Genomic DNA, 27,375 nt, shown 5'->3' with positions numbered 1-27,375 from the left:
AATCTAGGTGAGCAGGATTGATTCATTGTTGCTTTTAGTATTTTCATGGGATTTGTTGACTACAAGTCTCATTGTGAGTCACCAGGGAATGAATTGAAGCTGATGCATTGTCGTCCTGAATATGAAAAACAACTTTCTGTGTGTCTGTGCCAAATAAGCACTGTAGTAACACACCAACCTTCCAATGCCCTTATCTTCCCACTCATGACCACAGCTTACCCTGCCATCACGTGCGAGTGTGCACAACACAAACTCACACACACACACACACACACACACACACACACACACACACACACACACACGCACACGCGCACGCGCGTTTGGTTACCCTCTGTGCTCTGGCAGACTAGGTTGAGGTCAGTCAAAGTCAAACCAGCAGAAAACCAGGTGGAAAACTAGCGAAAGAGGGATCACAGAGGAGAAACATAGTGAGGCAGGAAGAGGGGCTGTGAGGACTATCATGACATTCTTTTCAACCCCCGCCCCCCTGCAAAACAATCAATCAACCCCCCCCTCCCCCTGAGGCTCAATCTGTTTTTCTTCTCTTTCTCTATCTGTGACAGTGGGGGCTTGTTCATCAGCCCCTCCTCCTCTCCTTTCTTTACTCTGCCTTTTATTCTCTTAAGCTTGGGGGGGGGGGGGGGGGGGGGGGGTTTATACTGGCCCTGTTGCTCTCTCTGATCTTTCCTCTCTTACTCTTTCTCAAACATTCAAATTCAAATTTGCGTTATTACCCTGAACAGAGATTTGTACATTTTTACCAAAGCATGTTGTGCAAGCTTTGTAATTGTCTGTGTAATCATTCAGAATGTAAGAAAATACAACATACCTATACACTACACTATGCAATACAGCTTCATTACTATACTGTCTAGAATACTACAAACAAATTGATGCAAACAAATCATTTTAAGAAAGATTCAAATTCATACTTTATTTGCATTGTAGCCATTTGTGGAGAAACAAGTATATAACACTTGTCTCTCTCTGTCTTTGTCTCCAACCCCCCTCGCTCCTCACCGCTCCCTCCTCCCTTGCACTCTCCGCACAGTCTGATGACATCATGAACAGCCGGTATAAATCCACCAGTAGGATCGCAGCGCAGTGTGAGGTGCTGACTACATTCTCTGTCTCTCTCCCTCTTCTCTCATTCTGTCGCTCCCCCACTTTGGCGCCTCATACATTCTCTCCCTCTCTTTCTCTCTCACACCCTGATTCCTCCACACTGCTGCAGACATGGCCGAGGCTTTCATTGGCACATGGAACCTCAAGGAAAGCGAGAAATTTGACGAATATATGAAGGAGCTGGGTAAGTGTGTGTTTTCTGTGTGCACTGTGTATGCATGTGAGTGTGTGCGCATGCGTGTGTAACAAGAGAGGATGCAATGGTGCCAGTGCTGCATGTGAGCACATGTGAAAAGCGGGCTGCAGAATGATAAATGCTTTGAGGTACGTGTTTGTGTTTAACCTGTCTAAGCAGCTGTTAATGCAGGGTGTGGGAAACATAAAGGAAGAGGGAGACGATGAAGGGGGGGATGAGGGAGGAATCGAGATGGAGAATGAAAAACTGAGGTTGAAGAAGAAGAATAAGGGTGGAAAGAGGAAGAGGGACAGAGAAAGAGAAGAGAGAAAGAAAAAGAAAGAAAGAGAGAAGATGGGAACCAGAAGGGGAGGAAAAAGTGGAGGGTGGTTGACCGCATGGCCTAAGTGCTGGAGAGGAGGGAGGGGCTCTCTTTGAGCGGAGCAAAGAAAATCCATCCGACTGTGAGAAACTCTGAATGGCAAGTAGCTGGCATTCTCTCACACACAGATACACAGTAGCCCATGAACACACCCACACTTGAGCATAATGTGGGTGACCTTCGCTGAAAGCTGTTCATTGTTTGAAGCCATGGGAGAGATTGAATATTGAGATGGCCCCAATGCCATTGGGGCTAATGGGACGGGAAGGTACAGATAAAGTGGGTTTGTGTGTGTGTGTGTGTGTGTGTGTGTGTGTGTGTGTGTGTGTGTGTGTGTGTGTGTGTGTGTGTGATGGGGGCAGATGGTCTGACTTTTACGGTCATGAAGAATGACACCAAACTATTAGACCGTGTGTGTGAGTTTCATGCCCTCTGAACTCAAGAGCCATATTACCATCGACCGGTCCGCTCTGGTCACCATAGAAACCAGAGACCCTTCAACCTCTAACCCCGATTCTCTTGATCAATGAGGCATCTACACACAGACACACACTGACACACACCCTAAAAGGAAAGCAAGTAATCATTTGCACACAAACATGCCCAGACAGGCAGTCAGGTCAATGGGACCCTGCAGTGTTTGAAGAACATGCTACAGGTTTGGACAGTAGACAAATAGAGATTAGAGCGTATGTCAGAGGCCTGGAGGGCAAATCCACAGCTACTGCTTTCAACTTTTATCAACACCTACTTAACATCCTCACCCTGCTATTATTAATCATGGAAATATTTTTCTGTATAAATGTATTAAAATATTCAACAATGTTTTAGCACATATAAATGATAGATGGTAATATCTGTCTGATTGTAGATTTCTATTAAGTTTCCCATTTCTGTTCATGTTCCCCAGAGGATGAATCACAATGAATGAAGTGATCCCTTGACCTAATCGAGCACCTCAAAGTTTTCTCTGATCCTGCTACATTAGCTCAAAAAACAGTCATATATCCTCGTCACAGGATGAACCCAATAGACTTTTGTGGTCCCCTGATTTTTCTTTTAGCGCCACCAGCAAGTTCCCAATTAATTTTGATTGAAATATCTCAACATATATTTGATGGCTTTACATGAACTTTGAATAATTTTGTGTCGCCAACCCTAACCCCGCCAACATTTTTCTCTGTCCTGTACTTTGGTGAAAATAATGGCATTCCCACAAGCCTCAACCCGTTGTTTACAGGTTATTTTCATGTGGCTTCCTATTGTTAGCATTTAATCTAAAGCACATTTGTGCCTACACCCTTCCCTAAGGGCGGGTGTTTGATCCATTTATTTGTTGACTGTTAGAGCTTAATGGCACGCCTCAAGTCTTCACCCCCACCCCCCACGGCAATTTGCATAACCAACATGTTTTTGTTTTCCCCAGGTGTGGGCTTTGCTACACGTAAGGTGGGCAACCTGACAAAGCCCACCACTATTATCTCAGTGGATGGCGACAAGGTGACAGTGAAGACCCAGAGCACCATTAAGAACACAGAGCTCAGCTTCAAGCTGGGCGAGGAGTTTGACGAGACCACCGCCGATGACAGGAAGGTTAAGGTGAGAGCTCAAAGGTCAGGTTGCTGTTGTTGTGACAGGAGACTGTTGTAGAATAATAACAGTCAATTACTTTGATAAAGAGGGTTTAAATGGCTCTAAGAGTTGAACACATTTTTATAACCACAGTCTCTATGAAACTCACTGCACACTTAAAAATGCTGAAGCGCCCATAAATAATTTAACAAGCAATGAGTGACAATTACAGTCACAAGGATGATGGACACAAACATGTGACTAGTCATAGTTGGAGGCGGCCATTCTTGTTTTAAATGTGAACATGAGGAGGTGAGTCAGAGAGGACGGGCAAGAGGTGATGGGTCAGAGAAGGTGACTTGATCCAAATTTCTGACCATAAAATGAGCAATGGCATCCGCATGTTATTTTAATATTTGAGGTTGGGGGGGATGAACTTAAGGGAAACAGAAAATGATTAACTCTTATAGGCAAAGTGTCAGAGGGATGGGAGAGGAGGGGGAAAAAATGAAAACAGATTAAGTTTCACTTTTAATAAGCCACAGAATGGAAACATTGTTTCTGAATCACTGTGCGTTAGATCATTTTTCAGTCTGAGGACATTTTGGTTGTATAAAAAGCTGAAAATTACAAAAATGTGCCCTGAAACAACAGGTTTTTCTAATGTAGCCTCACCTGGTCTGGTATGACCGGGAGCTTATGATTGCTAACGGACGCAAATGTTACTTAAGATGTACTGTATGTTGCTGTAGGCTATAACTGACGTAACTGAGTCAGTTCATTGGCTTTGTGACTCATCTCTGCTCGTGCTACTGTTACACAACACGTTAGCCTTAGCCTTCATCTTGTGATTGTTACTTGTGGCAACTGACTGTTAAGCTAAAGTTAACATACGTTAAATAAATAAGTAGCATTTTTCTGCTGTAGCTGGTCGAGGTGGAGATAATTTGAACTACATTATATAGTTTAACGTATAACAGTGCATCACATTTTACAAGCTCAAATCTGAAAGGTAAGATAATTATAGGTGTCAAATTAATGTAGTGCGGTAAAAATTAGAGCAGTAGAAATATGAAGTAGTAAAAAACAGAAATGTTCAAGTAAAATACAAGTACCTCAAAACTGTTGTTTAGTAATAATCCAAACACTTTATTACCTGTTTTCTGCAGTCCATTGTAACAGTAGAGGATGGCAAGATGGTGCACATACAGAAGTGGGATAACAAAGAGACCAGCCTGGTCAGGGAAGTCAGCGGAAATGCCCTCACACTAGTAAGTACTTACGTAATATGCATAAATTAAACATCTGTATGTGTGTGTGTGTTTGTTATCTTATTTTATCTTTCCTTTTCTGTCCATCACAGACACTTACACTCGGACAAGTTGTTTGCACACGTCGCTATGAGAAGGCAGAGTAAAACCCAACACACATCGTCTAACTGCATCATCTAACGCCCTGAACCACAACTCCCTAACACCACCTCAACCCAGGTCAAGCAGGCCGCCTGTATGGCTTCTGCAGATTCCCCACATTGTCCCTTCATACTGTATGCTCAGTATTAACATTGCTGCTGTCTGTGATCTCTGTTCTCTCCCTGTCCTTCACTTTATACTGTTGTTCCTTCTACTGTAAGAAACACTGAATAAATTCCAATGATTTGTTGTTGTTTTTTCTCTCTAAAGTTCCAGGTCTGCCATTTTTTTTTTTTTTTTTTTTTTTTTTTTTTAAGAAAAATGTTTTATGCATTGTGCCTGTGATAAACCTGGAAAAGTGTTTTTGAAATTTTAAGACCTGAAAAATAAAAATAAATGTCTCCACACTGTTGGATGAACTGGTAAAACAATGGAGTTCTTCCAATATGTTTATTTTTTCCAGTTGGTGGGTAAATTATTAAATTGGACCGATGAAGTCTCGACACTGAAATGATCAGATGTCCTTGAGGAAAATTCCACTATTTTCACTTGTATAATCAAGTGTCATTTAAATAAATTTGCTGACAGCTGCGATCAATAGATAACTCAGGGAGCTTCAGTTCAAGGCTGCAGTAAATATTGGAGCTGCTGTCATGAGTTCAGCTGAACTCTGTGCAAAAGCAGTTCAGTCTGACCTGTTTTTAGAAAACAGCAGGGTGCAAGAGTTCAGTGGTGCAACATAATAGTACACATCTACTTACATCCATAGTGTGACCAACAGTTTCCATCACAGCTGGTTTTATAGAGGCTCACGGAGAGGTTAATTATAGCTCCTGCTCTTGGATATACTAGTGTGTCTTACCTTTGCCCTGGCTAGGTGAGGGGAAAGTTTTGTTAAAGCTAGCACTAGGTGTGCGAGTGCTGTCATATCCTGCACTTGTACATTAGATGTGTGTGCGTGTGTGTGCGTGTGTGTGCGCTTTCTAAATTTGGATCATTCCCTCCCACAGTAGATAGGTGTCATGTGTTTGTGACAGACTGCCAACTAGGAGCAAGGTGAAGGGGTGAAAGGGCTCGGGACGAATCAGGCGACCTTCTGCCACTTTGTCCTATAGTTACCCTGACATGAAAGGGTTACAGGATAAGATGATCTGTAAACAATGCAACAGCCTTCTTGCATCTATGGATAACTTTAGCTACATATTTGTGTTTGAGAAAAGTAAGTGCACAAAAAGCAACCGAATAGAAAAAGTCAAACTACACATATAGTAAGTAACTAAACGGTAAAAATGTCCATGTGGTAGAAGTATGAAAGTATGAAAGACAGACCACACACTGATGAACACTGCCACCCTGCAACCACCTGAGCACAGATAATGCCAGGATTACAGCTCCTACACAGGCACTGTGTTTTCTCAGCAGTGAAACACTATGGCACATTTGAATGAAAGCCATCCCATCTATACGAATTAATGATGAATTACACAAACATGTGAATGGTATATGTGACAACAAAAGGTTGGGAACAACCAATATAAAAGATGAAAACTGAAAAAGAAATATTCATACTGACCATGCCAGTTCTCTTAAAAAAATCCAATTCGTACAGACAAGTGTTTGCACAACTAAATATACTGCATGTACAGTATGAGCGGACTGTTACTGCATGAAGAGATCCATATAAATACATTTGCAGCAAAACGTAAGTTGTTAAATTATTAAGATTGAAAGTTCATACTTGACTTTGTAAAATAGTTTGACAAAAAAAAGTAAAAATAATTATTAAGAAACCTTATCTTGGGCGGCACGGTGGTCCGGTGAGGTTAGCCTCACAGGGAGAGGGGCCTGGGGCCTTTCTGTGTCTTCTCCCTGCGCCTGCGTGGGCTCTCCCCTGGGGCCTCTGGCTTCCTCCCACTGTCCAAAAAAAGTCGAACAGCACAATAGGTTAATTGGCGACTCTTAAGTGCCCATAGGTGTGAATGTGACTGGTTGTTTGTCTCTGTATGTCAGCCCTGTGAGGAACTGGCAGCCTGTCCAGGGTGTACCCCACCCTCGCCCAGTGTCAGCTCATTTGACTCCAAATGACAATTCATTGTCCTGTAATTGTGTTTTTCAAAATCCTTCCAACACAATGTACAAAGATAAATGGGTTATTCCCCTATGGAAGCACAAATGTTACAAATTTCAAGGATATTTCCTGTATGGGGGGAAAAAACCCAACGATCCCTAAAGGTCAACTCAAACATGGTAGTACAAGTTGAACAACAGGATTCCACAGGATTTTTCTGACTGATTGATGCCATTGTTTTCAAATTACGTGCATTAATGAACACAAGTTCACAATTCTGGTTGTGCATGCTCTGAGTTACGCAAAAAAATATTAAAACGACCGTATTAACTTCATCTTGTATATCTGTCTGTTGCAAACAAGAGAAATTGAGTGTGAGAAAATGAAGAGGACTGACACTGACCAATAAACTCGAGTGATTAACAGGGGAGTGTGCTCACTGGAGCCGTGTCAAACCACTGCAGCTGGAAACAATCTATCACTCCAAAATCCTACATGTAGAAGCATGGAAACTAGGTCAAAGCAGCATAAAGAAACAAGATATTGAGTCCCTGACGTTGCCTTATTTTGTTGACAAGGGTTCATCTTATAGAAAAAGACAGGGTTATTGATTTTATGGAACTTTTTACCTCGTGGGACACGACCCAACCCAATCCCTCAATCCAGTCCTAGGATGCCTTACTTCACTTCAAAACATTAACTTCATATGACCCCAGGGTGGACCAGACCCAACCTGAGAATTTCTAAAGTTTGTGTGTGTGTGTGTGTGTGTGTGTTTTGGTTCCCCACGGACTGACTTTGATAGCAACATTATGATTTCAAGGTCCAAGAACAAAGACATCAAGAGGCATTTTTGTTTTACCTTTACAAATAAAAACACCTTTAATGGAGTTAACAGTTGACATGCAGGAAGAGGGGGGTGTGTACTGTGAGCAGTCCCCTGGAGACAAGATACACAAACACACATGGATGTACACACAGATGCACAATAAGCGGCGGACAACCTAAGGATATCACCATAGCACGGGGTTCCTGTCATGCTCACTTGTACTACATTACATTTCCTGTTTGTGGCTTTACCTCTTCCTCTCTGTGTGTGTCTGAGTGTGTGTGTGTGTGTGTGTGCGTGTGTGTGTGTGTGTGTGTGTGTGTGTGTGTGTGTGTGTGTGTGTATACAGCTTTCTCTGTGTGGATTATTTCAAGGTTTTTCATGTCAGACCCTCCCTAAGAGTCGGCTTTACTGCCTCATGTCTGCTTAACGGATTTCCCAGAGCATTAGAAACCGGATAGCTGTGAACAATATCTGGAGTTCAAGATGGCTAGTCACATGCTGCCATATTGCTTACCCCTATCTGGTTTCGTGTGATGTATGAACTCCTCCCTCTGTGGAGCCAGAGGTTACATAGGGACAAGTGGTCATCTGATTTTTGGGTTTTAACCACTTTTTTTTAACTTGATGGGAGGTTTAATTGTACTTTCAATTACTTGGAAAGACAGTTAGCAAACATTTCCTTAACTTGGATGAAAGTTTCTATAATAAGCTGTTGGTGGAGAGATTATGTAAAGATATATGGCCTGGAAGTCTGCCAGTCCATCTGTTGCTACCCACTTCCCCTTTTGCATCTGTGTGATAGCTGCAGTGTGTGAATGTAGTGTACATGTGTGTCAGCTCTCAGCTGTGTTTATGAGATTTGTGTTTCTTGTGTTTCTTCTTCTTTTTGTCCTCTCTGTCGCGAGTGTGATCGTGGCGCCTCCTCTTGGTTTTACATTCACTACTGCTGCTGCTGCTGCTGTCGCTCTCTGACTCCTTCCTCTCCCTCTTCCTCTTCTTCTTCATTTTCTTCTCCTGGCAGATAAAAAAACAAGAAGAAATTCCATTAAGCAATTATGGGAGCTTGCAAGAAAGCAAGAAAGCTGCAGTTTCGACACCTCAAAACTAGTGTATTCTTCCAAACAACACTTCTGAAAATTTTAATGAAGTTGCCTTGTATCTTGTAAACGTAAGCAACCACGGAAATGCACTGTCATACAGAGACATGTGGGTTGTTGCATCAGGTGGGGGAGCTGGAATTAAAAAGGAAGTGAGAGCCACATTGGGCATCAACTGTCACATATTGACCTTCTTTTTCTTCTTCTTTTTGTCTGAGTCTTGCTGTGATGCAACTGTGGAGGTCTGCTGCTGTTGCTGCCGTGGCTCAGCATCGTCCTCTTCAGGCAAAAGGGCGTACTGCAGGCCCGGAGCAGAGAAACAGTCCTTTGTAAAGTGACCTGAAAAAAGTAATAATTCATTGAAGTGGCTACATATTTTCTAAGTGATTTCATAGTATTTTGTTCTTTTAAGATATGACAAGTTGTATTGTTCACGTTGTTGTTGTACCCTTGCAGCCGCACTTTGAACACGTCGTGTTGAGCACAGCCTCCAGTGTGATCCTGTTGCCAGTTTGGTCTCTAAACTGCTTACGTCGCCTCGCATCCTGCCTACAATCACACACACAGGTGATAATAACACACATGCACAGACACACACACACACACACACACACACATAATAAAACTAATAAGACTTACTCTGCCATGACATTGTTAGGGTCCAAGTCCCGCCCTGTTCCCTGATTGACAGCTTTCATTGAGAAGGACAATTTCACCTTGTCACCCCGAATCTGACAAATGGAGGACAGAGCTGCAGTCATCGTGCTCTGGGTTTTACATACAGTACTCTGTGTATGTGTATATGTGTTTATGTGTGTGTGTGTGTGTGTGTGTGTGTGTGTGTGTGTGCTTGTTGTTGTTACCTCTTTTCCAATGACTTTTATCCACACCTGTTCGCCCACATCGACGATCTCTGAGGCGTTCTCAACCCGTGTAGCTGACATCTCACTCACATGTACCAGGCCTGTGTGTGCAAGGGGAAGGAGTTTAGATGTTAAATACAAACATTTATTTCACAGGTTTTAGATGCAGTAAAACTCTCTCTCTATTGCTGATGATGAATTTAGAGCAAGAAATGGAAGTACAGAAAAGCCAAAGATGAGATTTGAAACAGTGTCACCATGCAGTTGTTGTCCACCAAAAAGTAGTGACAAGTTTTCAAATGTGAAATGTCCTGAACCCAGTTGTCTTCACAGACTTCAAATTCAAGCCAGGTGTAAGTTAATAGTTTCACACATACCAAACATTTTTGTTGCATTTTTTGTGGTATGATGAAGTTAAAAATTATATCCCAACATTTGAGGTACAAGGGGCAGGTGCTGAATTTATCCCAGTAAACTTTGCATAGTTCGCCCTCCAGTGGCGAAAATGAGGAGCTGGTGTTCAGTTTTTGATCATTTGGTGAAAAAATAGTGTAAATATCGATTTGAGAGATTCCACTTCATCAATCTGTTGCTCTTCTCAGCAACCCTGTCCCACCCCAAACCCTTCCTACTCTTTCCCTCTCTACACGCAGATTATCTTGGATCTTTTTTAATGGGAAGTCATAGTGACTAGTAAAAGTAAAATGGATTCAAAATGATTTGTAACAGTGGTTGTGCTAACATGTAAAAAGTATGTCAATATATTAAAAACACAGGCTTGCACTGTAACATTTCCTCTTCGTCAAATTGCAGGATGCTGGCACTGCCACTCAAAAAAAAAAAAAAACGATAATCATCCAACACCTTCTTACAGTCAGAGAGAGAATTCTGTGGAAATACTAAAATCCTACTCCTGTAGAATCATGTGGCTTAGGTGCCTTGCAGTCTCTTCTCCTAACTCGGACTGAGAGGTCACTGTCACGGACTGACACTATGCACTAGAATTTGGAAACCCGGACCCTACATCCTCTGCACTCACTCTGCATTACTTTTGGCTCTGCAGTAGTTTTCACCTGGCACTGGTTGCAGGTGCTGACCGTGCATTGCTCTTTCACTGTATATTTCTCATTTCAGATGTTTTCTTATAATTTTAACTATTACAGTAGTTTTTAGTGTTTCCACCCATTGCAAGCTCTGCAATATTTTCCTAATAGGTTTTATAATTCTTATTGTGTTAGCCTTGTGCTTTTGCTACTTACTCTTTTGTATCATATGGGTTTTTTGCTTTCTTTCATTGTCCTATTTCATCTTAATGCTGTGATTCATTTCACTTATTTTGCTTCTGTGGCTGTTTTTTCTCTCTGAATAATTACATTTTTGTTTGTAAATGCCTGAAGTAAAGATCTATACAGACATATGACCTCCCACCCACCTTCCTTCTTGTATCCTGGCAGTCGGACAAAAGCTCCGTAGGTTTGTACAGAGACCACCTCTCCCTTGGAAATGCTGTACAGTGGCGGCAGACCATCCAGTCCGGCAGGCTCTGGAGCTGGACCATCACTGTCAGACATTGTCTCAGTGGAAGCCGATCACAGTATCAAGAAGTGGATCTAGAAGGCTGATAATGAAACATATTTAATTACTTACAGTATCTTAAAGTGGAAGAGAATGTCCTTTTTGAGACCGACATTTGTGGTTTCATGTTTCTCTTTGTCTGCCAAAAAAAAAAAAAATCAACAAAAACATAATACTTCAAAATGAAATGACTCTGCACAATGTATGTATTAACTGGACAGATTCTATGAACATGTTTATAAGAAACCTCTTTACCCTGGTTTACATTACAATATCTAGTAGTGGTATAAAAGTGGTATATTATGGCCATTGTGCTTGGTTATATAGTCATCATAAGTGCACACGTCACCTATGATATTTACAAACCTGGGTGAAAGGGTTTGGGGACTTATATGTTCACTATTATAGTTTCAAAAATCAGTTTTATTTGTTTTATTTATCAATCTCACATACGTTTTGTGGTGTTTGTTTTTGTTGCGAATGCATGAGTATTTGTTTAAATAGAAGATACAAAGGGGGTGGACACAGTGACATGGCGATTTTAGAGGAACTTCAACAACACGAAGAATATGTTTAGTTTAAAACATAATCAACCAAAATAAATCCCTGTGAATTACTGAATTGGAATTACTTTTAACAACAAAATTGTCTCATCATTGTCTCAGCCCTCCAGTGTTTCCCCTGCTCACGTGCTGCTGAGTCCTCTAACACGGTGATCAAATATAGCTGGTTGACGTGACTTCATTTATATATAAGCTTCAGAGAATAAACAATATGTGCAGAAGCTCGAGGACAGTACTAACAAAACAGTACTAACTTTACATCTGCAGTAACAAAGTGAATGAGTGAGAACGGCAGCAGTGAGATGCTAACGTTAGCTAGATATTATAATATTATCTTCTATCAACCCAACCTTGTTTGACCCCACAAGAACATGACAATAATCGGTCCGTGCATAAAATGTAAATACCAGTTTGTAGAGGAAAGGGTGTAAATGTAATTCAGCATAAAATGTTAAAATAAAATATTGCTACCTTTCGTATTAGCAGAGCTGATTCCGTTTCACATCCGGTGCAAATCGTGTTGACAATAAACAATGGAACCAATCATCGCAGTCGGTAAACTGAGCAACCAATCACACGCCTCGTAGCCAGCGGAAGTAGATGCTCTATGTTCTTCGTTGGTGTTACGCCGTTGGACGTCCCTCTATGAAAGACGTCCGTTCATTTTTGTAAAATTAAAGCTTTGAATTTCAACGTTTTCGCTGTTTCTTATCCTCTAACCCGAGATGATTGAACCTAAGAAGAGAGTAGCGGACATGGCGGTGGTTCCCGCCGCCGTGAAGCGGCCTCGGACGGAGCTGGTGGCGGCGGCTCAGTCACAGCAACTCGTGGCGATGGTACGGAAAGAATAACCCTGTTTGAGCAGAGATGTACTGGAAGAAACCTGTTAGGGGCGACCAAAACAAATCTGTTTTGGTCGCTCTGTTATTATTCATTGCACAACTTCTTCTGAAGTGCACTAACTGGTTTAGAAAAGTGTTTTTATGTGTATAAATGGGACGGTTTCCGGCTCTACAGTTAACAAGGAAAAGATAGTAACATAAACTCAAAAGCAGCAAATACTGTGGTGCGTTTAATTCACTTTCAGCCACTATCGACTTTTGCAGTGCTTGAAAATTTATTTTGCAGCTGACTATGATGAATATCAACTGGATCTTACACTGAAACAGTAATGATGATATATCATTGCCTGTTTATTAGGGAAACCTAGCGAAAACGAACGAAGTCTAATACAACTCTTGAAATAAATCCTACCCTCAGGAAGGCTATAATACTCAGTTTTATTAAAACTTTTAGAGGGTCTTTGATTCAGCTTTATGCTCATGTTGATGCTGTGGCTTGTACATGACACTTCACATTTGGCCTGCAAGAAACAGTTTTTTTCATTATACTTTAATCTTTTGATTATCTTCTTGATTTATCAATTAATCATTTTCTCTTTAACTTGCCACTGAACTGTATTTTGAATGTCAAAATAGCAGCAGGGATTGAAAAATACACATAAGAATTATTTTATTTGGGAAAGTTGTATCTTGATACCCATATACCATGGATAATTTAATATTGGTCTGTTAAACTGTTTTGCCTAAATAAGTTGTGTTTTCATTGTTCAACAGCATGTATCTATTTTACAGTTCACCCAGCACTAACCTCAGTCACATAACCATTATATTTGACCACCGGTGTATGTCCTGCAGGGCCCCCCACGAAGCTCCAGCATGCAGGCTCCCATCATGCTGATGTCTGGCCACGAGGGCGAGGTCTACTGCTGCAAGTTTCATCCTAACGGAGCCACGCTGGCCTCCTCGGGATTTGACAGACTCATATGTAAGTTATTAACAACTAAATTACACCAAACAGCCAACAAACCCTGCAATTCACACATCGTTGTTAAAAACTTTTCATGCTCAGTTACTGTTACGAAACTGTTGCACCCTGTGTTTCTTTGCTGTAGTGCTGTGGAATGTGTATGGAGATTGTGAAAATTATGCCACACTGAAGGGCCACAGTGGAGCAGTGATGGAGCTGCACTACAACACAGATGGCAGGTATGAACGATCACCCAGGAAGTAAAATGGTATAGGTATACTCTGGATGAAACTCCAGTCAAAATAATTAGGTGTCTAAATGAACAGCACTAACTTAAAGTGAATTGTTTTATATGCATACAGCAATAAAAAATTAGTGATCTATAATCCTTGGAACTGTTTGGATGACAGATATCAGAATGAAATACGGTTACAGCAGCTGCAAATATTTAGTTTGATAAAAGTCTGTAAATATTGGTCTAAACCAAACTACCAAGCAAACATGACAATTAATTCTAGTGTCTGTAATCAGAGAAGAACAACACACATTTCCCATTTGTTAAATTTTACTACCTGGCTGAGATATTTGGCAAGAGACATGTCGAATTCATGCTTCTTAATTCATGGCTTAGTCCATTGGGCTGATAAATGTATCTAGAAAGGATTGAGCCACTTTGGACTCTGTTTTCACAGTCCAAAGCGCGTGGTCTAAAGCCAAGGCGCAAATGCATTTAGGGCATCTTTATATCAATTTTTGCTACTTTATCTGCGGAGAAAACGGTCGCTCTGCCAGGCACATGGTTGTAAAAGGTTGTACTTAGTCTCTTATTTAATCATGGGAGTGTAACATGCAATAAACCATCCAGAGTGCCATCTCCCATTCCCTTTAAAAGCCAGATGTGCTTGCACCTTGTGACTGACCAGCTAGCCCAGTCCCTGCACACGCACGGAGCAGCTCTGTGTGCCCAGAGGGGCGATGAAGAGCTGAGCGAATCAATGTGCTGCGTACTGCTCCTCAATGTAACATCAGCACAAATCACAATGTTAGTGATGTTATGAGAACTTTTTACATTTTCCGTTGACTATGAAACTGTGGTGGACAAAGTATAGAATGGGAAACGCTGCGGTGGATTTACCACGTAGTAAGAAAGATGCTTCTCTGCAGAGAGAAACTAGCGAAGAAAATTGCGTTTCGTTTTGCGCCGGGTGTAAGATGTTACCCCTTGTGTTCTTAACCAGCTGTGTTTTCATGTGGTGTATTTCAGCGTGCTGTTTTCAGCCAGCACAGACAAGACTGTCGGTGTGTGGGACAGTGAAACAGGTGAGAGGATCAAGCGTCTGAAGGGCCACACCTCCTTCGTTAACACCTGCTACCCGGCCCGCCGAGGGCCCCAGCTTGTCTGCACCGGCAGCGACGACGGGACAGTTAAGGTGAGATTTGTAGTTGCTTAATTTAAATAAATTAAGTGACCTGTTAGAGATTGAATGACATTTGATTGGAAATTTATTCTATTACTGGATTCTAGTGTTTGTTGATTTTCCACTCACTAGTCAGTCTTGGGAGACAATTCGAGACCTGATCCTAAATTTGGAGAGTCGTTATGGGGTCATGATCTGATAGTGCCTTTGTTAATGTCTTTCTCTGTATGTTTGTCTTAATGGTAGCTGTGGGACATCCGTAAGAAGGGGGCAATCCACACTTTCCAGAACACCTATCAGGTGCTGGCCGTCACCTTCAACGACACCAGTGACCAGATCCTGTCAGGAGGCATCGACAACGACATCAAGGTACTGGGTTTCAGCATGCACTATTTTCTGTGTCGTTTCCAGGTGCATTCTAAATGATCTGATGAAAATGATGAAATGTTATTAGGAATTCAGATTAGTTTCAAATTGAAACACACATACATACATACTATAGATGATATATATATTATACTAACTTAAAATCAATTACGAGTTTAACTTACCATGATAACGCCAATATTTTTGGAAAGAACCTGAGAAAAGCTTTTGCCCTACATCATGGACATACATCAATATGAGTAAAGTGATGACAGTCACTTTTTCCTATAGTTGGTATCAGTTTTTTCTGTTTATCATCCAACTTGAAAATACCCCTAGTCAATTCCACAAAATACCACAGTTATGAATACAAAAGTACATTTAAAAAAAAAAAGTTTAATGTTAGTCATACTTTTCAAGACCAATTAGATCATTACAAACAACATTACTGGTAGATTATGATAAAGCTTGCAAGGAAGGGATATGGAGATCAAATTCCGTGATAGCAGATAACAGAAATGAAGAATCACTGAGAAAAACTTTTAGTTTTTATTTTGCAGTTTTCTGCCCCTGTGGCTCAACTCAAACATCTGGTGAGGGGGATGATTTGGGTTGTTTAGTATGCTGTGTATCTTATTAAAAATGGTTAATGAAAAAGCTGCAGACTTTAATCTGTAGTTGATTAAAAACACACTGCATTTTAAATAGCGTGCTGAAATAGATGCGTTTAGGTTATTGTCAGTGTGCTGTGAAACTGCCTCCCTCAGGTGCTGCTCAGCCCATGAAATTGTGAATTCACTGCTTCCTTTGTTTCACTCGTGCATCTTTTATAATTATGTTGAAGAATCATATCAGTGTTTTCGTGCCTCATTCTGTTACCTATTTTTGGTTACAAACCCTGCTGCAGGCTCCTTTGTGATTTTGCAGCTGGGCGTGTTGTGTTGGAGCATGTTCATGTGTTGTGAGACCAACAGTTTGTCTATTTATTTCCCACCCCGACTCTGACCACAATTATGACAACTGGTTTTCATCCTCTTAATATGGAGCTGTTGTTTGTGTTGAGCAGGTGTGGGACCTGAGGCAGAATAAGCTGATCTACAATATGCACGGCCATGGCGACTCAGTAACTGGACTCGCACTGAGTTCTGAGGGATCATACCTTCTCTCAAACTCCATGGACAACACAGGTAGGGTGTTTGTATAAGAAATGTTGCTCACGCCATTACATTCAATATTCTGTCGCTGGATCTTTCATTCGACTTTTGTCTGTGTCTCTGTGTAGTGCGCATTTGGGATGTTCGACCATTCGCGCCCAAGGAGAGATGTGTGAAGATTTTCCAGGGCAATGTCCACAACTTTGAAAAGGTAACATGGATAACTTTCCAGCCCTCTTTGAGATCTAGGGCACATGCAGTAAATTACCATCCAGCAGAGTTTTCTTCATGAGAGAGACCAAACATTCACTTTTTCTTAAAAGGCATCAAAACATGTCCCTCTCTGATATGCAATAACCAGCACTTGGTACTTTTATCCTGTGAACGGATGCAATCTATAACTTTGTACATAAGTGACTAACAGCTGTCGTCCTGCTGGCAGAGTTTTCATGTACTGTCAACCACACTTGCATGACAAATACTTTCAACCTCTCCTGCCTCTCCCATCACTCTCTGCTGTTCTTTCTAGTATAAATCTTTCATATAATTGTGATAATAGTAGCTCACATGTAGAATGGTTGTGTTATGCAGTGTCTAACATCTGTTGCTGTCATACAGAATTTGCTGAGATGCTCCTGGTCTAATGATGGCAGTAAGATAGCTGCAGGCTCAGCTGACAGGTGAGAAGAAACCACGCACACGCACACGCTCACACGCTAGGTCATGGTATACTTAATTATCAAGTCCAGGGAACTTCTTGTCATAGTGTCTCTAGAGAGCCACTGTCCTGATGTCGCCTTGGGGTTGTCCTCAGGTTCCACTAGCTCCTCTTTCATCTGTCTTTCTGAAGAAGTGAACCTTGTTCCATATTGTTAGATAAATGAGGGTCTGCTACAGGACTTTCTGTATCTTAGAATAGAATAAAAATGTACTTTATTGTTCACTACAGGGTAAAATTATCTTTACCTCACTAAAACAGAAAAGCAGCTCAAGAACCTGCAAGATATAGAACAAACAACTAATAATTTGTTAGCACACAAAAAACAGCTCCCATGAAAATCTACTAGTGCAGCAATGCACTTACTAACATCATCATCCTAACTCGGTTTTGTCATATCAGTAATATCCACTGATTCTCTCTTCTAATGTCATTTTCTGACCTTTTAGCTGTAATCTCTGCTGTCTCATATGTCTACACTCTTTGGCCCTCTCTGTCCTGCTGTTAGTCTAGCCACATCTCAACTGTTTGTGGCCACTCTTCTCACCCATGGACTTTGAACCCACAAAGGTCCAAGGCTTGTGGGAGCTGGTGTTCATTTAAGGCAGCTCAAAACATAAATATTAAATAAACAATGTTTATTTAAAAGAATAAGTAAAAAAAAAAAAATCACCACCATCTAGACAAATTTAATGAACTATTTGACCCAATGTTAAACAAAGTTATGTCCCATGGTTGGATTTTTAGTAATTTGCATTATTACAAATGTAAATGCCATTAGGATGATTTTGACTCGGTTCTGGTTTTCTTGAACCACAAACGGCATAATAAAGACAAAATGAATACATAAACCTTTCTGTTGTGTTGACTCGCATCAGGAGTCACTCTTGTTATTGACTTTGTCTGTGTTTACAGATTTGTGTATATTTGGGACACCACATCACGTAGAATCCTGTACAAGCTGCCTGGCCATGCTGGCTCTGTCAATGAAGTGGCCTTCCACCCCGAGGAGCCCATAGGTGAGTCGAACAACTTCTTTTGTCTCAGATTACATGCTGTAATACCTTAGAGCAGAGATATGTTAAGACTGGAGGAACAGGTTAGTTTTTTTTTTTTTGTTTTTTTTTTTAAGTTTAAAGACACACTGAAGGGAAGATCATTTTCACGTTCATGTAGTTCATGTAGGTTTTGCTCACCTCAAGCTTAACAATAAGTATTTAATCATCTTTCTCTCTCCTCACAGTGCTGTCTGGCTCCAGTGATAAACGGCTCTACATGGGAGAAATTCAGTAGGGTGTTTATGTGTGCAAACTTGGATGTGTACGTGTGTGTGTATGTGTGTGTGCGTGTGTGTGTGTGCGCGTGTGTGTGTGTGTGTGTCCTGCAAGCAAGTCTCCTACGTTGGAAGTGGACGGTTGGTGTTTGACAGTGGAATTCGGAGTCTCTGTAATTTCATGTAGGCTGAAGCAGCTTGTCTCGGAAAAACCTCAGGACATGTGTTTAAAGTTTATTATGCTCAGTCAGAACAACCTCTACAATGACATGTTTTTTTAATTCTGATTTGTTTCTTTTTAATAAACTTCAATATTCTGTAAAAAGTTTTTTCTTTTTTTGGGAGTCTTTTGTCATGATGATGCTTTCCTGGGTTCATAGTTGTTTTACCTGGAAGTGGCTGCTGGTTTTACCCACTAAAGCTGAGTAGACATCAGCAAAAAGTTGAATGCTGTGATCTGGTTATGCAAAGATACAAGTTATTTTATATAATTTATCCACTACTATTTTCAAGGAAAATCATTACATTGTCTGACAGTGGTATTAGCTAGTTACTTTGAGGAACTTTGTGCATGTGCATTCTTGTAGTTTAAAATAAGCAGCAGTATATGGAGTACTTCTTACTGCTTAACACATTAATACTGCCTAGAAATTGAACTTTGATATGAACACTGATGCAATATTTTATTCAGTCTGGACCATCATTTCCCTCAGGAGCTTGACACCCTCTCTCTGGTCAGGGATATCGGCTGGAGGAAAATTAGATGAAGAAGGTGAAGAAAGTTACAATTTTAATTTATTGGTAGTGCAATAAATGCACTTATTTCACCATATTAATTATACACTATAAACTGCCTCTAGGTCCCACACACAACCTAGTCATTAATGTTTTCCTACACATCTTATCCTTGTTTTCATCTGGTGCAGTTTCTAATAAGCTTTATACAATAATCAATAGAGTACAGTTAAGACACTATTAATATCTTATTGCTGTCATATTGTTTAATTGTATTTTGTTTTATATGTGCTTGCTCGAAAAACAACTTCCTCTTGTTGGACAGTAAATGGATGAACTAAAGTGATGATTTAACATTTAAAGGAATGGAGCCATGTTAAGAATGGCTACTATTAGTTGTTAAACTCAGTTTACTGGATTTTACTGAAAATTGTTGTATGTCTTTAAAAAAAAGTTAAAGTTTTGTGGCCTTTTTTTCTCCATCTTGGTTTTTCCTCTAAGTGCTGGAAGTTGAGTGTTTTCAACCCTCGAATTGGCCTATGTATAAATTAATAAGGGCAGTTTATTCAGCACTATAAAGAGTTACTGACGTGACTATATTTTACTTAGTTCAAATTGAATAAAATTCGATAAGTAAAATAAAGTTCAAATCGGACTAGACAAGCGTTATAGTGCAGTTACAGTGCAGGCATAAGGTTATCAGTCAAAGGCAAAGGAGAAAAACAGAGTAGGATCCATAGGATTTGTTGTAGTAAACTAGTTTTATTATCCATTGACTGTCATATGGCCTCGCGATAACCGCCTTTGTGGTCATTATCTACCCTTTCATCAGTGAAAGCTGACTTTACTTAGTGAAGCTCACTGTCGCGCTGCTCGTGTTAAGTAGCTGAGATTAAACATGGCTGTTAATTGGGTTTTTCCGCTGTGAATAACCGCAGGCTGGGGAGACGAGCAGCCCCGCGGGCCGGTGCTCTCTCTCCTCGGTTAGTATCCACTCTCTGGTGGTAGTGGGAGGCAGTAACAGACTTTATTATTTTCGGCTGTCTGAGCCTCCTCCGCCACCACGAGAGCCCGTTTCTTTTGTGCTCCTTCATAGCGCCTCGCGGGGCTGCCGCTCGGCCGCGCGCACGCACGCGGATCTGCAGAATCCATGCAGCTCCTCCTCGAGGGGGTCGCGGTGACTGAGAGCCCCCACCCCCCTCGTCTCTCTCCCTCTCTCTCTCTCTCTCTCTCTCTCCCCCCGGCTCCTCCTGCGCCCGCCCCGGCACCGATTGTTGACAAAAGACGCTACTGGACGGAGCGAAGGAACCCAGACCCCGGTACCGGTGAGCAGATCTGCCCGTTAACTTGACTTCTTTACCATAACAGCTCGAGGAGGAGAAGATCGGGACGAAGGGGTGAGGGGGGGGGACGAGGACTCTTCCGCTCCTAGAAAACCGTGAGTCACAACGGGCTGCTTTGTGTCCGTAGCAGATTGCATGTAGCCAGACGTTAGCCGTAGTAGCACTGCGGGGTCGGTCCCCTCCTCCCCTCCGCCCCCGTGTGATCCGGTATCATATGATGCTCATTTCTGTCTGTAGCCTGGGGCAGATTATGACAGCTTTCCGTCTCTCTTTGTGCCTTTGTGTGTCCCCGCTCCGGAAGGTGTGGCCGAGGTGATTCGGTTGTCGGTGGTGGTCGGACCGCATCGGGCCGGCGTGAAGTGGACGCCCCCACCTCCTCCCCTGTCCCTTCTCCTCTCTCCTTCCTGAAAACCACCAGCGACTGGTATTTACCGACAAAACCAGCGGCCAAGATGGGTCACTCACTGTGAGTGGAAGCGCCAGACCAGCGTTGCAGGAGGAGGCGGCGGCCTTGGGCAGGTCTATTCAGCCGGGAATGGTGTGAAGTGAGACGGTCAGGCAGTCTGGATCTGACCGGGGACCCGTCATTCCCCCGGAGCCTCCGCGGCTCCAAGCCGCGTCCTGAGCCCTCCAAGATGGGGAAGTGCGACGGCAGATGCACGCTGCTGGTGATATGTTCACTGCAGTTGGTAAGTGTGTATATGTGTATGTTTGTGTGTGCGTGTGTGTGTGTGTGTGTACGGCGGCCAAGACTGCCTCTCCACTCATTCACCATGAAGATATAATTAGAGCAGCGTGCTACAGACCCGCACATTGTAATCAGACATTTTTGTCCAGCCTCTCTGTACAGTCACACCAAAAAAGCTTTGAGCTGCAGCTGCTGGGGTGCCATGCCACATTACAGGCGAGGGTGTGTGTGTCTTTGAAGCAGAAGGAGCAGGGCAGGGGGGCGCTTTGGTGTCAGGGTGGTCTGTGTGTCTGTAGAAAGAGGGGTGATAACCCCATTCTGGCAAAACCATGTGAATGTTAAGCACAAGAGGGACAAGGAGGCCCTGTTCACCATCTTGTCTCCATTCTGGAGTTAAAGTTAGCTATTCCGTGTGCCCACAAATAGCTTGGGACTATTCCTCTAAAATGTAATAAGTGTGTAATATGAGACAGTAATATCTATTCCTGTAGTGAGCATGATGCAGGCATGGGCAGCAGCAGTGTGAGGGCTGGTTGTTCAGGCCATTGTTTGCCAGGCTGATGAGTTGTTGTGTAGCAGGGGGATTCGGCCCATAGATTCTCATTAGTTTGGGGGAGCTTTTAGGGGGTGCTCCTCTTTTACAGTCACTGGACTTGCTGGTGCTCCAGGCAGTTACCATGGAAACAACTGCGGCAGACCTGTGTATGTATGTGTGTCCCTGTCGCTACGCGTGTGTGTGATTTCTAGTGTGTTGTGTTTTTATGTATATATTTGCATATATCTTCATTAGTGAGTGTTTGTATGTATGTGGCTTACCTTTAATGTGCGTGTGTTTATGTGACACCCCCCCCTGTCCCCCCCGTCCCCTAGGTGGCAGCCCTCCAGAGGCAGGTGTTTGATTTTCTGGGTTACCAGTGGGCTCCCATCCTAGCCAACTTCCTGCACATTATGGCCGTCATCCTTGGCATGTTCGGCACTGTGCAGTTTCGCTTCAGATACCTCATCTTTGTGAGTATATCCCTCACCTTCAGATGATGTCACAGCTCCTCTCTACTTTGAACTGATAAAGCATTAGCCTGTGTGTGTAGTTACTTTCATAAAGAAGATTATCTCTGTGTACGTTTGGCAGTATGCAGTATGGCTGGTCCTTTGGGTGGGCTGGAACTCCTTCATCATCTGTTTCTACCTGGAGGTTGGGAACCTGTCTCAGGTAAGTTCTTAGTGTTTATACCTGGGGTTGTGTGTGATACCGTTCCAACTTGCACATTTGCTCTTTTCATTAGTGCTGGAATTATGAATTGCTTGGTTGACAGAAAATTAATTGACAACAGTTTTGATAAGTATTCCCAAAACTTTTGGCTGGTGACATCTTATAAAAATGCTGTATACATATTTACAATAAATTAATAAGCAACTTTTTTGATGGTCAATTTACATGTAAAAACTTTCATGTAGTATGTTTTTAAAGTCTAAAGTTTTTAAGAAAAAATGCCAAAATTCTCAGGTTACATCCAAAATTTAGTTGCAGCCCTAATTTTCAGCTCCCAATCACAGTCTGCACACATCTACATTAGTTACGGTTAAAGTTTAAATTAAAAAGTGATTTTTCCTCATACAGTTATATCAGTTAAATTATTTTTTAAGGCCAAAGTAATCAAGTAATTTATTTAAACAAACTTGAAGGAAATCTGGTAAAAAGCCTAGCTAGCCCAATGCCCTTTTGAGGTATTCCTTCAGATTCATCTAGTGACCCCTTGGTGATGAACATTTTTCAATATTTTCTGACATTTTGTAGACGAAACAATTAATAGATGATTTGAAAACAGAGGAAGCGTCAATGAGAATAATCGTTAGTTGTAGCCCTTCTCGTACGAAAATGTGTATGTATGTGTGTGTAACAGGACAGGGACTTTCTCATGACGTTCAACACATCCCTCCATCGTTCGTGGTGGATGGAGCATGGTCCTGGTTGCCTGGTAACGCCTGTGCCAGACTCTCATATGGCCCCTGATGACCACCATGTGATCACTGTCTCCGGGTGTCTCCTTGATTACCAGTACATCGAGGTGTTGAGTTCAGCCATTCAGATCCTGTTGGCGGTATGTTTCCTGACACACACTCTTCTACAAATTATCATACAGTGTATTTCTACTACATCCATTTGGCTTTATTACAGTATCACACAGACACACAACTAACATTTTATGAACACTTTAAAAAAAAAAAAATTTGCAACAGCAACAATCGTCTTATTTCTGACCATCTCCTCTCTAACAGCTCTTTGGCTTCGTATACGCCTGCTACGAGAGCAAAGTCTTCCAGGATGACGAGGACAGCTGTGAGTACTTGTGATTTTCCTAAAATCTTGTTGATTCTCTTCTAGTGCGTTGTCCAGCACATTAGGTTTACTTTGAACGTGGAGAGGGCTTTCGTGTTAACGATCCGTGGCTTTGGATGCGAGTGCTGTGAGCTCATTGTTTTCTCCTGCCTGAGTCATGGTGAACGATATCACCGCCGAGGATTCCCTCTGGGTGATCTTAGCACTCCATCTGTGGGGAGTTTTAGAGATGTCTGCCGGAATATTCCCACCGTCAGAGTGTTCGTCTGTCTGCTTGCTAGTGCTTGACTCGGTGTGCCATCTGTGTGTCTGAATGGCTCTTCTCCTCATGTGCCTCTCGTGAGTGTTTTACTCTCACTCAGGGGAGGAAATTAAGTCCCTATAATTACAATATGACACCATAAGTCTGATTGCCTGTGAAAACAAGGGCATGCTGTGTCAGTGATGTCTTAACAGCATGCTTAGTCAGGATTAAATGCATGTCATAACATACACTGATCAGCCACAACATTAAAACGGGTAATGATAAGGTTAAGTTGTGGCTGTGTCAATCAATTTTTTGATTTAGTCAAAACACATAGCCATGGAAAATAAATCAAAAGTTTTAAATCACATTACAGATGGTTCTGAATAAACTCTTTCAAAACAGACCACGGATATATACCAATCACACATGGTACATTAATAATACATCCTGATGGATATCAGTTATGATATATGATAATATAGGATATGATAATAATATATTGACTTGTGTTAATGTTTTCTTTATAAGAAAACATAATATAAACAAACAAGTATCCATTAGATTGGTTTTTTAAAAATTTGATCAAAATATTTATAGAAAGACACTTGGAAAATATCAGTGAAACCATCAGTGTTGCCTGATGGATAAAGTATGTAATGGCAACACATTTCTTGCTACTTATGGGTCAACATATACACCAGATACCAATATATCTGCAATTAGCCAATAATGGCCAATATTTCAGCCTGGTTGATTTACCTGTCTAACTAATTAACACTTGCACCAGTTTATTATATTACATGTGTAACATGTTCTAAATGAAAACAAATCATGAAAGAGGTAAAAGTAAAAATGAAAATGTTAGATCTTGCAACAGCTGGACAATTTTCTTTTTCACTTGGCAGCGAATAAGTCTGTTGCTCCGAATTGATTGAGAAATATTAGAACAATGTATCAATGACATAGAAGCAGCGAAAAAGATGATGCATTGGTGCATCTCTGCACATTCTGATGTATCAGGGGGTGTAAAGTGTTATAAAGGTGTATTAAAGCATTATGATACCATCTTGAAATACAACACTGTAAAAAAACAAAACAAATTTAAGCGAAAGTGGAATGATGTCATCTTTTCTCTTTCTCTCTCCTTTTGAAGTTGATTTCATTGGTGGTTTTGACTCTTACGGCTACCAGCCTCCTCAGAAGTCCTCTCATCTGCAACTGCAGCCTCTTTACACGTGAGTTACAAATATATCTTTGTCCATGTTCCTGATCCTTCTTTTTGATCTTAATGTTGAATAGTCTTCTTACAGGGAGTACGCCAATAATTTAGTATTACATTTCCATAAATTTTCAGCACTCACAAGAGACAGAAAATTTTTAAAAAATGTTCAAAATTGATGCTGAAATATTCTGGCTTTTAGCCCCTAGTTAGGGTCAAGCTTCAGAAAAGCTGGTTCAAACATTTACATAAATGCTCACTTCATTAAAATCCCACACCCACACTTTTATACACAGATTTTCTGTCAAACTTTTAACAAATTGTTTTCACAGTATTGCAATATCAAGTGCCCCTTTCATGCAGTTATATCAAAGTGCACTATACCGTAACATTGATGTCTGACAATATGAATTCCCCTTGATCTCTTCCCCTCTGCATCCAAGGGCTGGTTAATTGTTGGTAGCGCCCCCTTCAGGCCAAACCCTGACGGCGTCACTGTGGATGGAAATCGGCGGTCGCCCTGATTACACTCACTCTGTGTGTCACAGTTTACCCGAGGAATGGACTTAACCCCACCCAGAGGGAGAGACGTCTGTGTGTGTGTGTGTGTGTGTGTGTGCGCGTGTGTGTGTGTGTTTGTGCATGTGTGCTTGTGTCTGAGAACGAGAAATACAGCCCTGATTAGAATGTACAGAGCTCAGGGAAGAACCAGCATGCCAGGTGGTGTGAGAAGATGAAGGAGAAGCAGGAGGCAGGGGAGGGGAGATACAGAGAACAAGAGCTGGGGACACCTCTGTCAAATCACCGAGGACACACTTCACTAAACTGCCAGCTCTCAACACTCCCACAAGTGTGTGTGTGTGTGTGTGTGTGTGTGTGTGTGTGTGTGTGTGTGTGTGTGTGTGTGTGTGTGTGTGACTATGTAACTCCACAGGACTAGATGGTGCTTTGTGGTTGCACCCTGGACTCTTACCACTCAGTGCCGTCATGAGTTTTGTTTTTTGGGGTGCTAGTGTGTGTGTGTGTGTGCGTGAGTGTGTGGGGGTGGGGGTGGGGATGTGGGTGGGGTGTCATAATAAAAAGAGGCACGGCTCGTACCTGTTGTCGTTTTAGAATGTGGTGATGTCAAACTAGAGCAGTCTTATGATTCCCGTTCCCAAAGCCATCTTTCCCTCTCCCCGTGCCGTTAAAATCACCGTTGACTTTCAAGCTTTTTATGTTACAGCCAGGGCCTGGTGAGGTAATAAAGCAGAGCTGGTGGAGTGGAAAGGGTGAACTGCTTAAAGGATCAGAATGGCAATATTTTATATATTTTATTATTGGAAAAAAAAATCCCACGAAATGACCAAAACCAACAATTTTTTTTCCATCTCTCAATATGTTCCACCTTTCACAGATTGTTTGAGTCTCTCAGCCTCAAACCCATTTACTCCTGGAGACATAAATCTTAAAGAAAAGGAGTCACAGAAATATTCTTTCATTTAAAAAAAAAACAAAAAACGAAATAATTTCATCAAACAGTTTTGAGCAATACAACTCAAACAACAGTAAATAGTGCATTTGTTGGGGACTATTTTCAGCTGTGGATGTGTGTCTGGGATACTACAAAAACAAGTCAAATGTCCAGTGTTAGAATATTTAGTTTTTCAGGAAAACACATTCAGCCTACTGTACATGTGATACAGTTCATTAGAGATGCAGATGGCTTTGGGATCAGGCATTAGTGTGTCTATGGGGGGGAGGGGGGCAGCGGGGATACTGTGCATGTAAATAACCAGCCAATGATTGTTTTGTTGGTTACATTTAGAAAAGGGGGGTTGCATTAGGGGGTGGGTGGGACTGGGGGAGAGGGGTACACATCAAAGTTTTTCTTCATACCTCTTTCTCTTGTTCTCTCTTTTTGGATATCCTCATGCTGCCATCTTTTAACCCATCTCCAGCTAATTCTGCCCATCATCTTGCTCACTAACTACATACACCCCTGCAGCTCACTCGCTGATCTCCACTGGAGCGTGGCAATAAAGGAGAGGAAAATATGGTGACATGCTCTGAGTAGTTTTTGTAGCTTGGATGGGAGACAGGAAGAGGGAAGGAGGGGGACAGGTATGAGGCGAAGACCTTATCGAGTGTTTGAAATAATAAAAATACACTTTCTACATTAAATATGACTTCTGTTGTCATCTGTAGACACACATTTGTCCCACCGAGAGTGACTTCATCTTTAATAAATTGAGTGCTTTCATTCCTCGTTTTGATTACATTACATTAATATTGGGATTATGAGGCACAGAATTACTTTTTTTTTTTTGCCAGATTAGTTTTAGTAGATTATACAAGTGATGCACTCTGGTGAGCTGATATTGTACAATGAGGATTTGATTTGTGAAAACAATGTGATGC

The 27,375-nt window shown here is 41.6% G+C and overlaps 4 protein-coding genes across 5 annotated transcripts; 3 read left to right on the top strand and 1 right to left on the bottom strand.

The window, feature by feature from the left end:
- The first annotated feature begins 1,103 nt into the window (after nt 1-1,103).
- fabp3 (fatty acid binding protein 3, muscle and heart) lies at nt 1,104-4,977 on the top strand. The gene is made up of 4 exons (XM_023412289.2): nt 1,104-1,312; nt 3,112-3,284; nt 4,427-4,528; nt 4,621-4,977. Exons 1-4 carry the CDS (start codon nt 1,240-1,242, stop codon nt 4,672-4,674), a joined length of 402 nt encoding a protein of 133 aa, XP_023268057.1. The 5' UTR covers nt 1,104-1,239; the 3' UTR covers nt 4,675-4,977.
- A 2,610-nt stretch (nt 4,978-7,587) lies between these two features.
- zcchc17 (zinc finger, CCHC domain containing 17) lies at nt 7,588-12,263 on the bottom strand. The gene is made up of 7 exons (XM_023412299.2): nt 12,139-12,263; nt 10,962-11,147; nt 9,530-9,630; nt 9,306-9,397; nt 9,115-9,215; nt 8,857-9,005; nt 7,588-8,583 (listed from the first exon to the last, which is right to left on the bottom strand). The coding sequence occupies exons 2-7, from the start codon at nt 11,098-11,100 to the stop codon at nt 8,410-8,412; spliced, it is 756 nt and encodes a 251-aa protein (XP_023268067.1). The 5' UTR covers nt 11,101-11,147; nt 12,139-12,263; the 3' UTR covers nt 7,588-8,409.
- Nucleotides 12,264-12,294: 31 nt separating this feature from the next.
- On the top strand, nt 12,295-18,733 carry snrnp40 (small nuclear ribonucleoprotein 40 (U5)). Its single transcript, XM_023412298.2, has 10 exons — nt 12,295-12,503; nt 13,365-13,494; nt 13,622-13,715; nt 14,741-14,906; nt 15,141-15,263; nt 16,327-16,447; nt 16,543-16,625; nt 17,033-17,094; nt 18,048-18,151; nt 18,376-18,733. Exons 1-10 carry the CDS (start codon nt 12,393-12,395, stop codon nt 18,423-18,425), a joined length of 1,044 nt encoding a protein of 347 aa, XP_023268066.1. The 5' UTR covers nt 12,295-12,392; the 3' UTR covers nt 18,426-18,733.
- A 1,285-nt stretch (nt 18,734-20,018) lies between these two features.
- On the top strand, nt 20,019-27,138 carry nkain1 (sodium/potassium transporting ATPase interacting 1). Of its 2 annotated transcripts, none has more exons than XM_023412296.2 (8): nt 20,019-20,465; nt 20,785-21,172; nt 22,042-22,179; nt 22,301-22,381; nt 23,073-23,270; nt 23,449-23,509; nt 24,910-24,991; nt 25,419-27,138. In XM_023412296.2, the coding sequence occupies exons 2-8, from the start codon at nt 21,119-21,121 to the stop codon at nt 25,426-25,428; spliced, it is 624 nt and encodes a 207-aa protein (XP_023268064.1). In that variant the 5' UTR covers nt 20,019-20,465; nt 20,785-21,118; the 3' UTR covers nt 25,429-27,138. The 2 variants fall into 2 exon arrangements, with proteins under 2 accessions (XP_023268064.1, XP_023268065.1); XM_023412297.2 differs by having other exon boundaries at nt 20,019-20,578.
- The last annotated feature ends 237 nt before the right edge of the window (nt 27,139-27,375 follow it).

This window comes from Seriola lalandi, unplaced genomic scaffold (assembly GCF_002814215.2).
Source record: "Seriola lalandi dorsalis isolate HSWRI2012SDOR001 ecotype SW California unplaced genomic scaffold, Sedor1 jcf7180002054476, whole genome shotgun sequence".
Lineage (NCBI taxonomy): Eukaryota > Metazoa > Chordata > Actinopteri > Carangiformes > Carangidae > Seriola > Seriola lalandi.
This window is presented reverse-complemented; position numbering and strand designations above follow the sequence as displayed.

Coding starts and splice junctions, on each gene's coding strand:
- snrnp40 (XM_023412298.2), top strand. CDS start 12,393: ATGATTGAACCTAAGAAGAGAGTAGCGGACATGGCGGTGGTTCCCGCC. Junction 13,716..14,740: donor CACTACAACACAGATGGCAG/GTATGAACGATC, acceptor GGTGTATTTCAG/CGTGCTGTTTTCAGCCAGCA. Junction 17,095..18,047: donor GCTGCAGGCTCAGCTGACAG/GTGAGAAGAAAC, acceptor CTGTGTTTACAG/ATTTGTGTATATTTGGGACA.
- zcchc17 (XM_023412299.2), bottom strand. CDS start 11,100: ATGTCTGACAGTGATGGTCCAGCTCCAGAGCCTGCCGGACTGGATGGT. Junction 9,216..9,305: donor CCTAACAATGTCATGGCAGA/GTAAGTCTTATT, acceptor GTGTGATTGTAG/GCAGGATGCGAGGCGACGTA. Junction 8,584..8,856: donor AAAAGAAGAAGAAAAAGAAG/GTCAATATGTGA, acceptor TTTATCTGCCAG/GAGAAGAAAATGAAGAAGAA.
- fabp3 (XM_023412289.2), top strand. CDS start 1,240: ATGGCCGAGGCTTTCATTGGCACATGGAACCTCAAGGAAAGCGAGAAA. Junction 1,313..3,111: donor CGAATATATGAAGGAGCTGG/GTAAGTGTGTGT, acceptor TGTTTTCCCCAG/GTGTGGGCTTTGCTACACGT. Junction 3,285..4,426: donor CCGATGACAGGAAGGTTAAG/GTGAGAGCTCAA, acceptor TGTTTTCTGCAG/TCCATTGTAACAGTAGAGGA.
- nkain1 (XM_023412296.2), top strand. CDS start 21,119: ATGGGGAAGTGCGACGGCAGATGCACGCTGCTGGTGATATGTTCACTG. Junction 22,382..23,072: donor AGGTTGGGAACCTGTCTCAG/GTAAGTTCTTAG, acceptor TGTGTGTAACAG/GACAGGGACTTTCTCATGAC. Junction 23,271..23,448: donor CCATTCAGATCCTGTTGGCG/GTATGTTTCCTG, acceptor CCTCTCTAACAG/CTCTTTGGCTTCGTATACGC.